This window comes from Xenopus laevis, chromosome 1L (assembly GCF_017654675.1).
Source record: "Xenopus laevis strain J_2021 chromosome 1L, Xenopus_laevis_v10.1, whole genome shotgun sequence".
NCBI lineage: Eukaryota > Metazoa > Chordata > Amphibia > Anura > Pipidae > Xenopus > Xenopus laevis.
In genome coordinates this window covers 113762804-113775503 of record NC_054371.1, presented here as the reverse complement: position 1 = coordinate 113775503, position 12700 = coordinate 113762804, and the positions used below count along the sequence as shown (strand labels likewise).

The window sequence follows — 12700 nt, the reverse complement described above, 5'->3', positions numbered from 1 at the left end:
CTGTGTTAGTAATGTTTTAGGTATAAACTAAAAATACATAACAAATACCCGTCCATGCACCCAGATAGAAATGTGCATGCTTAACATTACTAATTCAGTAAATGTCATTATAATGTGCATGAACAAGTCTAGAAGTGTAAGTGTAACACTAGTAAGATGGTCACTACCTGCTAAGTTTGAAAGGTTCCCAGTAGTGTTGCCACAAAAACAAAACAAGGGAGGAGTGGGATGATGGCATCAGGGGCAGGGCTAGGGTTCTCACCTGGCCGGTGTTAAAACTGATGGTTGATCCCAATGTTGTTAATAGGGGAAAAAAATAAGTGTATAGGAAGGCTGGTATTTTTTTCCAGAAAAGGTGGCAACCCTAGGCAGGGCAGTGAGATATGGGCTGGGTTTGATATTTTGGGGTGTGTGCGCTTCATGTGGGCGTAGTTTTGACCAGAGTTGGTTTTCAGCACAATTATTGTCTGAAAACCTAAACAGGCAGTTGCGACCCAAACACCCCTAAGAAAAACCAAACTGTTCCGGTCAAAACAAAACCAGTGACAACCCTTGTTCCCAGACTGGAGTTTCTGTATAACAAACATATTAGCATTTCTTCGTCTTGTGTTTGTAAGCACAGTTACATTTCCCTATTGTCTCAGCCTGTGAAACCACACTGGTCAGCATTAAGCAGTCTAGACCAAGGACTTTACTTATGGGTCAGAAAAACCCAGTACTATTTCTCCGTTCTTCGACGGATCTTGTTCAGCTCCGGCTTTTTTGATACACTTTACAACCACTACTAGTTGCTAGACGTGTATTGTTTATACATATTCTATTCGCTGAAAGGTGTAAAAACCAATCAGCGTACAGCTACACTCACAGCCAATAGCACATTGTTGTACGCGCAGGACGCAACTGAAGAGCGTCTGCTGGCCCGTCATTTCCTCAGAATAGTGCGCTTGCGTACAGGCTAATCCAGGAAACCGGAAGTTGATATTGTGTGGCCGAAGATGGCGGAATATGAGAGCGTCCAAAAGGGTACTCTAAAGCTAAAAGGAGTTGGCGACATGAGCCTGGGGAAAAAGTAAGGATTTGCCATGTTTGATTGTTGGTTTTAGTTTACTTTGCGCTGTGTCTGTACTGGGACGACCTTATGGGGTAGAACAGTCTTTCCGTGACGCGATTAATATTATGGACGAGAGTAGAATCACAGTCAGTGGATCTATACATATAGTATGTAATCCCATTTACTGTACAGCGCGGTGGCATATGTTGGCGCTTTGTAAATGATTAATACCGATGAGCCACAGAAGTAGTTACTGTATAAATGTATCTGTTATGGAACCTGCTTATTCTGAAACAAAATGGGTGGGGAAAATCGCAAGCAGAAGACTAATAATGCCAAAAACGGAAAAAGCTTTTGTATGTGTAGAAAAATAATGCTTTGTTACTCCACAGCGGTCGTATGTGTATTCTGTAATATACTTTCACAACCCTGTTTCCTAAAAAGCTGGCACATTTTCTAAAATATAAATCCAAATAATGGGATGATCTGCAAATCAGTTGACTACTACATTTAATTGCAAAGAGACAACATGTCACATAATGAAGCTGAGAAATGTTATTGATATGTGGTTATTTTTGAATTTAATGGTAGCAACATATTTCAAAAAAGAAAAAGTTTTATCCTTTTTCTCTGTGGCTTTCTAATTTGTCATGTAGGAAAAAGAAAAAGAACAAAGATAATAATAAGGTAATGCAAGAGATGATCACTAGCAAGAAAAATGAAGAAGAAAAGAAAAAGGCAGCAATGGATAAGAGGACTCCAGCACAACTAGCCTTTGAAAAAATGCAAGAAAAGAGGGTAACGGCTTATATATAATAATTGTGATTTCAAACTGCTCCTAGGAATCTTTGCTAAAACCGGTTCTACTGAATAATCTGTTTTTTAAAAACATGACAATGGATATTTGTAGCATTTTCCCTCTTCTTACGGTCACTGTGAATTCATCTTTAACAGTTTTCAGATTGTTTAAAAACACTTGTATTGCAAATGGTAGGTCTACCTTGTACTGGATTGTTAGACCATGCTTTTTTATATCAGTGCTATAAACCTTATAAAGTAGACACAAGGAGGAAATTCTTGCGGCTCAATCCCTCAAACAAGAAATTGATTAATCAAATTTTCAAATATGGCTCACCCAGTGCAAATTTGGGCCAGGGTGTATAAACCCTAAGTCTATCACAGGAGAAGCAGTCATTTTTAAAAGCCTAAGGTGAAAGCCAAAACATATAGATTATCGCAGTGAATCAAGCACACTCACCGATGGTATCTGGTGGCTCGGGTGCAGCACCCCAAACCCGTAGCTTGGGGAGTAATGTCGACAATGGCAGAAAATGGGCATGCACCCCAGGAGCCAGTTGGTTCCGATAAAAGAATCTTTATTTGAAAGAGCGAAAACGGTCCTAACGCGTTTCATATCCAAAATGCTGTACCTATGATTAAGTATCTTCGGATAGGAAATGCGTTCGGACCGTTGTTTCCGCTCTTTCGAATAAAGATTCTTTTGTCGGCACCGACTGGCTCCTGGAGTGCGTGTCCATTTTCTGCCTTATAAAGTAGACTTGGCATATTTACGTATTCGACTAAGCATTAAGTGAGCCTTTCACATTTACCCCTTATAGCTGCATTAATTTCTTGAGTAGGTTGTAGCGAGTATATGCTTTAAACTTATATTGTAATGCTTTAAACTTATATTGGATCTCTAATAAGTGTAAGTCTGAAGCAATTGGATTTGCTGACTTTTACTTATATTGTATCTCTAGCAAGTGTAAGTCTGAAGCAACTGGATTTGCTGACTTCTCCCTTGCCAGAATCAAATACATAAGGGAATTAATATACATTTGTTTATGAGGCTCACAAAGAAAACTTGGCCATCATTTTGCAGCACTTTTATATTTTGGGCAGTGTAAAAAAAGCTAATGTACCGATTTGTAAACCATTGTCTGGAAACCTGTTCTCCATAAAGCTTGGAAACCATGTTTGTAAAACTTGCCAGTGTCTTTTAATTACCCCGTGTTACAATTAAAGACATGTACAGTGTCTCACTTAAAACATTTATTTGTGCAATTCATCCATAATAAAATTCACATTAATATATCTTTTAATTACCCTATCGACATAGACGCTTAAAGAAGTGTGTTGCTAGCCTATGAAAGAAGAGTACTTCTGCATCTTGTGCAAAATGAGCTAAAGTATTTTTGCATGTCAGAATGATCTCCCCATTAATACACCCAGTGATTTGGCCCATTGCTCCTCAAATCAGTTTAAAGGGTTTTGCAGACATGCTGCTTTCCTTTTCTTTTTTTTATTTATATATACTGAACACTGCCTTATTACCTAAAGGTCAACATTCACATACACTGTGTTTTGTAAAAATTACAGTTCAGAGTGTAATGTGCCATACCAGTAGAGAGAGGAACTCACATCAGGATATGTATCTGTAACACACTGCACCCTTGTATCCATCTACATTTTAAATGACTGCCTTTCACATAGGGCAGTTGAACAGTGTTGAAGTCATTACTAAGTGGAATAGTTTCCAACTCCTTCCCCATTTACCAGTGATTTCTCTAATCATTTCTGCTTCCATAATAAGCCTTTGATTTACAGGATGTGACATGTTTGAAGCATTGTTTTTTTTTTATTTGTTTTTTTCAATATAGCAAATGGAAAGAATACTCAAAAAGGCTTCCAAAACACACAAGCAGAGAGTAGAGGTAAGGCAGGGCCGAGCGTGCCCTAATTTAAATTACATTTATTAAAAATGTTTTAAATGGTATTCATTCTCCTTGCCTTTAAAAGACTATTTATGCATGTTATCTCTCTGGGTTTCTATACTTGTGGATTATGGTTAGATTTATCAAATTTCGAATTTGTGTGAATTTTTTTGTCTTAATAAATTCGAATGTACTCACAACTCAAAAGGGAGGTTATTTAAGAAAAATGTAAACGTATTCGATCGAATAGTCCCCACTTGAAAATTCTAATCTAATTCGAATCAAGTTTTCCCTCAAAAAAAAAAACTCAAATGTCAGGAAGGCAATTAACATATTCTAATGGTTCAATGGACCTCTGCCATTGACTTGTAAATGAACTCTGAATAACCGTCCCCCCCCCCATATGTCGGGCAAAAAGGTAGCTGTCTTTGACGTAGAAAGGGCTTAGAATTCAACATCTTTATCTGCTTCTCTGAAAAACAAATACATTATATCTGCATAATATCGGGCATATTTATTAGCACTGGAGACAAACATTACTGGTGATGTTGCCCATAGGGACCAGCAACTGGATTTCAACAGATATCTACAAATTAAAAAAAAAACAAAAGCAAAGATCTGGTTTGTTGCTATAAGCAACATCATGGGTGATTGTTTTTCTCCAGTGTTGATAAGTATGTTGCTAAGTGTTTAAGTCCACACTTGGTCCTGATCCTAAATTGCAATTGCCATTCTGCTGAAGTACTTTGTTGGAACTAACAAAAGACAATGGGGGGATTGTACCTCCAATAAATAGCTTAGTTTGAGTTTGTGTATTTAGAGTGGCATAGCACAGCCAATTACATATGTACAAGTACAGGAACTACGTCCAATAAAACTAAAGTAAGGGCAAACACAGGGGAAAGACAAACATACTGGAGAAGGTCAGTTACAAAATAAGCTCCCGCCATTGCATTGATACTAGGAAAGCGACACTGGAACTATCACAAAATGAATTGAAAAGTAACTAATTTGGCAGGTGATGGAAAACACACATTTCTAGGGTATTCGGGTCAATTTATATGTGTTGATACATTTTTAAAGATACCAACAGCAGGCTCTATAGGGGGAGGGGTAGCGATTGCCCTTTCTAGGGGGCAGTGCCATACAAATTAGGACTCAGTTTGGTTGTTAGACTTTTTTTGTCATTTAATGTATAACAAATAACCTTTTTTGCATAGTTTCTTCCTAAAGGTGTGTGCTTTTTTTTTGACCGGGTGTTAAGCAATAGAATTTCCAAGGGCTTTTTGCCTGCCTCTGCAAGTGTGATGGTTCCCGCCCTGGAAGACAATAAATTGTCTAATGCAACTCATATTAATCCATTTAAATGCCGTTTATTATCCGTTATTTTACCAAAATATGCAATTTGTAGTTGTATCTTCTACAGTATGGATGTTTGCAAAACTTTAATACTTATCCTTCTGTATTAGTCTGTGGTGCTTTCTTCTTAACAATTTTCTCATGATACCATGCTTATGTATATATTTTTTCTTTATCGTTTTAGGACTTTAATCGACATTTGGACACACTCACTGAACATTATGACATTCCTAAAGTCAGCTGGACAAAATGAGTCTCATTGTTTTTATTTATATGGACATTATGTCCTCTTCCTTATTATATAGAAGTGCTTCTCTTTCCCCCTCTCTCTCCACCCCTCCCACCTCCCGGCCCAGAAGATAAACCTAGCTTCTACTCAACAAGTTCTGTGCAGCATTTATGTTAGTGTAAATAAACTCCTTTTTACATACATTATTGTACAGTGTCTTTATTTTGTTACATCACCACACTTTCATGTGCCCAATTTAATAGAGTTCCATCTGATTCCCTTCTTGCTCTAATCTGAACCCCTGAGCAGAGTTCCCAGATACAGCACCACCTAAGTCACCACACAGAATCGGGATTTATGTAAAAGCCTATAAATATGTTTGCCAGGATAAGCCTATAGTAACTTTCTGTCCATCATGGAAGTTCAGCTAGTAGCAGATGAGGAATTTATAACCCCTAGGCTGCTCAAGGGCCGGTTTACTTAATTTTTTTTATAATTCAGAGTAACACATTTCATAAATGACTGACTACAAGAGAAAAGTTTGGAAATGATTGTAACCCGAAGGATGGGTATATTGGTGATTGACTTCTAAGTGCAATACCCTGTACTTACCAGAAGGTGGATCCCCTTTATTAACAATCTGGTGAGCAAAATTCTCCAGATACATCAAAGATTATTGGAAATAAAATTATCTGTATGAATATTACCTCAGAAAGTTATTAAATGTTATTTTTGGAAATTGTTTAATAAAAGTAGAATTGCAAAAACAAAATAAAAACTGTAGGTTCCAAGCTTGTTGACTGTACCTGGTGCACATTAGCACTTATAAGTGCCATACAAATAGTGCACTGTGCCTCCCCTACATAGGCCCCCCTCCCTCCTCCCCAGGGCAAATGCCCCTAACTTGTTACTTATCCCTCCTTTAAGGTCCTCTCCGGAGTAGTTCACGGCAGCCATCTTCTTCCTGTAGTCATTGGCATTTGGTTGCGCAAGCCCAGGGAACCTTAAGAAAATAAAATAGAGTTGTTATATTGCCCTACACATCAGCCCAGTGTACAGTTTATGTGCCATATGTTAGGAAATGTAGGGGGGAACCCGGTTACCCAAAAAAAGTTACGTTTTTTTGCAGTCTATCACTCAGAAAAAGTTGCTACCGATTAGTTGATACAGAGGAAGGCAGCTTCTCCAATTTAATTCTGGGAAAAATTCACTCCTAACTCCAAGGACAATAGGGTCAGTAACTGTATCAAAGTTATTTTCTTTCTTGCTAAAAAAGCATCCAGTCCTTTTCTTTAAGATATTTAATCTGTCAGGCCTCCAAAAATAGAATCACACTTTTATGTTTAAGCTCCTTTCTTGTAATCACTGTAAATGCCCTAGTGTCTACTTGAAAGAACCTCATGTGAATAAAAATTCCAAGAGTTCATTGTATGTTCCCCTTACATAATTATCATATCCCCTTTAGAGTAAACTATCCCAACCAGCCTAGTTGCTTTAAACCTTAACCTGCTTAGTTGTCCCTCTTTGTCAGAACCCCTCTATTACATTAATATCTCTTATGAGCCCTGGAGACCAAAGCTGCACTGGCTAGCAAACAGGCCCAACTGATTTAACTAAAAGTTTTTGTTTTATCATTAAATTGTTTGGGGCAGAATTTTATCCTTGGTTAACTCTGTGAGTTAACCGTGCGTAAACTGTGAGTTTAACTGGGGAGCTATTTATCAAAGGTCGAGTTTTAGAGCTTTTAAAACCTCAAATGAACTCACAACTCTGTTTTCTTATTTAAGAAGAAACTCAAATGTAAAAACTTGAATCAGCGAGTTGGAGTGGGAACCCCTAAAACTCGAATTGATCGAGTTTTCAAGCGAAACTCACAAGAAAAATCATGAAGGCTATTAACATCTTGAAATGGTTCAAGGGACCTCTGCCATTGACTCCTACATGACTCGACAGGTTTTAGATGGTGTATTTTCGGATTTGAGCTATTTACAGGGTCAGGGTATAATAAATATAGAAAAATTCCATTTTTTTTAACCCAAAAAAGATTTTTGACTCAAAAATAACCTAGAAAACTACATTTTTTTTTTTATTTCTCTTTATTTAAAGTTTAGACATGTATTTCACATAAAGAGACCTTGAACAGTTTTAACATACAGTATGTTAATAAAGTAACATACAGCCCTTTTGAATGAAAACACATAAGACAAAAAAAGGATCCGAAATTTTTTTGGTGGAAAACAGAACTCGAAACTTCATGTTTAATACAAGCCCTATTCATTGTACTCATGCTGGACAAAATGGTATACTTCCCTTTTATATAATTATGTGGAAATTTTAATGTCTAATACTCAGTGGTGTAACTACCGGGGGTGCAACTGGGCCAGGGCCCATACCCTGCAGGACCCCCCCGGCAGATCACGCACGCTGCAGCCGGCTGGAGTCAGCTGCAGCCGCAAAGTAAATTCGCACCTGGGCCTGCCCCCACCTAGTTCCGTTACTGTTAATACTGTCTAAAGAAGCACTGGTAAGAATGGGGCACTGTGCTGTTCTTTTCTTTTTCAAATAAACTAAACTGAGACACTGAGAGAAGAGTACTGGTTAATATACTCTTGAGAACATACTCTTAACATATGAGTACCCAGTTAACATACTGCTGTTTTTCCATGGAATGTGGGAATGGAAGTAACGCAGCCAAACATGGTGGCATCAAACCCCACTCTGGAGATCTACAATAGGTATGGCAGGTATGGGGAGACAGCAGGTAAGTCTAACTTTCAGGCAATGCAGGTTATATGGTTGAGGCATTGCACAGGGGCAATGCCTCAACTGGGTGTATAGCTGTATAGGAGGGCTAACAGTTTGCTGAAACTTGTATCTACAAGCTGTAAACTATGTATTCTGTAGGCATATCTCTGTTATCGTATGTTACTCTTGTACTTTCCTGCTATGATAATCTTATTCCATCATACCCTGCTATCTAGACTAGCACTACAAGACTTCCTTTTCTATACTCAAGATAATTCTTGTCTGATCCAGTAGGAGAGATATATAAGTTCAGAATTGTGGGGTTTGATCTTTAAAGAGTTGCCAAAGTCAGCTGGAAGGATTGCAACTGGCACAACCTGTGTAAGAATGGGGCAGCACCATCTTTTTCTAGTTTTTCTATGCCTGGTTTCCTTCTTGCCCGATTCATTTTCTGGTTAGTATATTTACGTACAATATTATTGGGAAGGGAATGCATACACAGAGTACAATAAAGTAGGTTTCATGTCAGTCACAGATGGAATTCTTTTTATTGTCCAAAGTTTGCCAATAGCAGCCAATCAGCTTTTAGCTTTCATTTTCTAACTTATAGTAGAGTTGAATATTTTGTGCTATTTCATGTCTCTGCCACCTCGTGTACCCCTGCTCTGTAATGAGTAGATAGTAAAATGGATATTTCCTATGTATGGTATGTTTCACCTTTAAGTTCACTTTTAGTATGTTATAGGTTAATTCTAAGCATCTTTTCAATTGATCTTAATTATTTTTGTTTAAGTTTTTTAATTATTTGCCTTTTCTTCTGACTCCAGCTTTCAAATGGGGTCACTGACTTTAAATAACAAAGACTTTGTAAGGATGCAAATTTATTGCCATTGCTACTTTTTATTACTCCACTTTCTATTCAGGCCCTCTCCTATTCATATTCCAGTGTCTTCAAATCAATGCTTGGTTGCTAGGGTAATTTGGACCTGAGAATTGCAAACTAGTCACCCTGAATGAAAAGCTAAATAAAAACTACCAATAATAAAAAAATGAAAACCAGTTGCAAATTGTCTCAGAATATCACTCTCTACATCATATTAAAAGATAACTCAAAGGTGCAACAACCCCTTTAAGAGCAACGAGCACCCAATAATGCTGTTACTAGGCGAATTATATTTCTCTGCACAATAAATATATGGTATCAGATTTGAGCTCTTTGATTTCTAATGGTAATTGTATTGCTGCAAATACAGACTGTAAATGTTGTATTCTTTTATATTACATCATGAAGTGCCATGAATAGCCTGTAAAATATTTTGTTTTAAGCAGTCACACTTGTTTATTCTAAAAAAGAATGTTCCCAGTTCCCGCTATTGTAATAAATGAGTATTCTATAACCTGTATATACAGTAGCACTCAGCCCTCCGCCTTGTGTTTTTATATGGTTATGGAACATCTCAGGAGCTTATATTTTTATACTTTTTTATTTTACAATAGCGGGTACATTATTCTCTGTATAATGCATAATATTATAATGTTGTTCTGCATGTTTCTGTGTAAGTAAATGGAAAATTGAAAGGCTTCTTGTTTAACATATGTTTACCCTATTCAAGTCCCGTAGATTAAAACATTGTCTTGTATTTCAGGAAAGATACGTAATGGGATTATTGGGGGTCATGAAGCTAAACCACATTCCAGGCCCTACTGTCAAGACCGCCGGGAGCGCGAGGAGTCGCGTCCGCTCCCGGCGGCGAAGAATTCAAGATGGCGGCGCCCAGTCAACCCACGTGGGTTCCGGCGCCGTGGCGTCAGCGCGGCGCGACGGTCGCAGGCGCGCTGACGCTGGCGCAAGGGCGCCAAATTCAAACATAAAAGGACGCCTGAGACGCCAAGATGGCGCCCGAAAATAGGATTCTGTTCCCTGAGAGTTTCCTGGGTTCCCTTGCTGTTTTCCCTACTTATATCTGCCTGATTCCTTGTTGTGACCCTTTGCCTGGACCTGGACTTCGCTGATACTCTGCCTGCTATTGACCCCCTGCCTGGACTTTGGACTTTGATTATATTCTGCCTGCCTTGTGACCTGTAGCCTGATCCCGATTACCCTTTCTGCTTTATCCCTGGATACCACGATCCTGATCCCTCCTGAGGGGCTTCCTCCTAGATCCGGACTACTCCCCAGAGGGGGCTCCCGGCTCCCTGACATTATTTTCGGGCCATGGATCCTTCTGAGGAAGCCACACCTCATGTCGGACGAGCGCTCCGCGGACTGGCATCCCGCATGGAGGACTACGAAAACCAGCAGGTTCGCATTGGGCAAGCACTCGATGTCCTGCTAGCTCAAGTGCCTTCTGAGCCTTCCACTGCTCCACCTACTGGAGATCCCCCCATGGCGGCAGCCCCTACGAACGCAAGCTACCCGACAGGTGAGCCTCGCATTCCACCTCCCCCTCGCTTCAGTGGGGACCCACAAGCCTGCAGGGGGTTTGCCACGCAATGCCAAATTCAATTTGAGTTCCAACCCACACAGTTTCCAAGTGAGCGTTCCAAGGTGGGGTATGTGATGTCTCGATTGGAAGGCAAGCCACTGGAGTGGGCAACGTCTCTTTGGGAGAAGAATTCCCCGCTGACTTTTGATGTTAAAGACTTTCTCCAAGCTTTTCGTTTAATCTTTGATGCTCCAGGTCGGGTTACGAACGCCCCTGCCCGTCTCTTGCAGCTCCGGCAGGGAAGCCGCAGTGTCAATGACTATGCTATAGACTTCCGAACACTGATGGCGGAGACTGCCTGGTGTGATGACGCTTACAAGGCTGTATACTACCAAGGCCTATCCATCCGCATCAAAGATGATCTCGTCTCCAGAGAGACTCCTGACACCCTGGAAGGGCTGATCGCTCTATCCATTAAAGTAGACACTCGTCTCAGAGAGCACCAGGTGGAGAGAGAGCGCAGCAGACGATTTTCTCCCTTGTTGGCCCCTCGCTTTCAAAGGCCGATTCTGCAAACACCCGTTGTTCCTGTGACTCATGTGTCGACGTCCCCCTTGGAGGAACCTATGCAAGTAGGAAAGACTCGCCTCTCCGAGCAGGAAAGACTCCGAAGACGTATGGCTGGTCTCTGTTTATACTGTGGTGGGCATTCCCATTTTGCCAACGCCTGTCCTGCCAAAGCCAAGAGTTTTGTACCCCGAGGTATGTCTCAGGTTTCTCATGTAGGGGGCATCACTCGAGGTCCTCAGGAGAAGTATCAAGGAAGTTCACGCAGACTTCTTCTTCCTTTGCAGATTCACCTGGCAAGTAAGTCTATCTTCGAAAGGGCCTTCCTCGACTCCGGAGCGGATGGCAATTTCATGGATGCCTTTTTTGCCGAACGCATGAAGATTCCCCTGCTTCCTTTATCTTCACCCCTGCGAATTACCGCCATAGATGACAAACCCTTGGAGTTTGAATTCGTCACAAAGTTCACGGCGGAACTATCTGTACAAGTTGGGGCGCTGCATCAAGAAAAACTTTCATTCTTCATCATCCCCTGTCCTTCTACTCCAGTAATATTGGGTCTTCCGTGGTTACGTCTGCATAACCCCACCATAGACTGGTTCACTGGGCAGATCTCTCGTTGGAGTTTATTTTGCCTGCAACATTGCCTTCCGTCAAAACCCCTCGAGAAGGTGAATGTCTCCTCTGCGGAATTAAAGACTTTGCCCTCCACTTACAAGGGATTTTCCGATGTGTTTTGTAAAAAGTCGGCAGAGTTCCTTCCCCCACATCGCTCCTACGATTGTCCGGTTGAACTCCTGCCAGGAGCTATGCCCCCAGAGGGCGCACCTACCCTCTCTCTCCTGCAGAGACTACCGCTATGAAGGAGTACATCCAAGAAAATCTCCAGCGGGGGTTTATCCGCCCTTCTACCTCTCCTGCAGGGGCTGGGTTCTTCTTTGTGGAGAAGAAGGACGGAGGCCTTCGGCCTTGTATAGACTATCGGGGTCTGAATAAGATCACCGTGAAGAACAGGTACCCCCTGCCCCTGATTGCCGAGCTCTTTGACCAGCTGAAAGGGGCAAAGATTTTCTCCAAGTTGGATCTCCGGGGGGCCTACAACCTCATTCGCATCCGGGAGGGTGACGAATGGAAGACGGCATTCAACACTCGGGATGGGCACTATGAATATCTCGTTATGCCCTTCGGCCTATGCAATGCCCCTGCCGTCTTCCAGGAGTTTGTTAATGATGTGTTCCGAGATCTCCTAGGAAGGTTCGTAGTCGTATACTTGGACGACATCCTGATCTTTCCAAGGACCTTGAAAGTCATCGCTCCCAGGTGAAGGAGGTACTCTCTCGTCTGAGGAAGAACTCTCTCTTCGCCAAGTTGGAGAAGTGTGTCTTCGAGGTATCCAAGATCCCCTTCCTAGGATACATTATCTCTCCAGAGGGATTTGAGATGGACCCCGTGAAGGTGTCGGCCATCCAGGAGTGGCCTCTCCCACTGAGTACCAAGGCAATCCAGAGGTTCATCGGATTTGCTAATTATTATCGACAGTTCATCCGGGGGTTCTCTTCCCGCATTGCACCTATCCTGGCCCTCATCCGGAAAGGGGGTAAACCCAGCC

The 12700-nt window shown here is 41.1% G+C and overlaps 1 protein-coding gene across 1 annotated transcript; it reads left to right on the top strand.

Moving 5' to 3' along the window:
- Nucleotides 1-905: 905 nt before the first annotated feature.
- Nucleotides 906-5554, top strand: fam32a.L (family with sequence similarity 32 member A L homeolog). Its single transcript, XM_018255737.2, has 4 exons — nucleotides 906-1069; nucleotides 1708-1849; nucleotides 3712-3765; nucleotides 5309-5554. The coding sequence occupies exons 1-4, from the start codon at nucleotides 996-998 to the stop codon at nucleotides 5375-5377; spliced, it is 339 nt and encodes a 112-aa protein (XP_018111226.1). The 5' UTR covers nucleotides 906-995; the 3' UTR covers nucleotides 5378-5554.
- The last annotated feature ends 7146 nt before the right edge of the window (nucleotides 5555-12700 follow it).

Bases quoted from the DNA above. Each gene is read 5' to 3' on its own strand.
- fam32a.L (XM_018255737.2), top strand. From the start codon at position 996: ATGGCGGAATATGAGAGCGTCCAAAAGGGTACTCTAAAGCTAAAAGGA. The intron at 1,850-3,711 runs GTAACGGCTTAT...TTTTCAATATAG, and splicing joins AAAAAATGCAAGAAAAGAGG to CAAATGGAAAGAATACTCAA. The intron at 3,766-5,308 runs GTAAGGCAGGGC...TTATCGTTTTAG, and splicing joins CACACAAGCAGAGAGTAGAG to GACTTTAATCGACATTTGGA.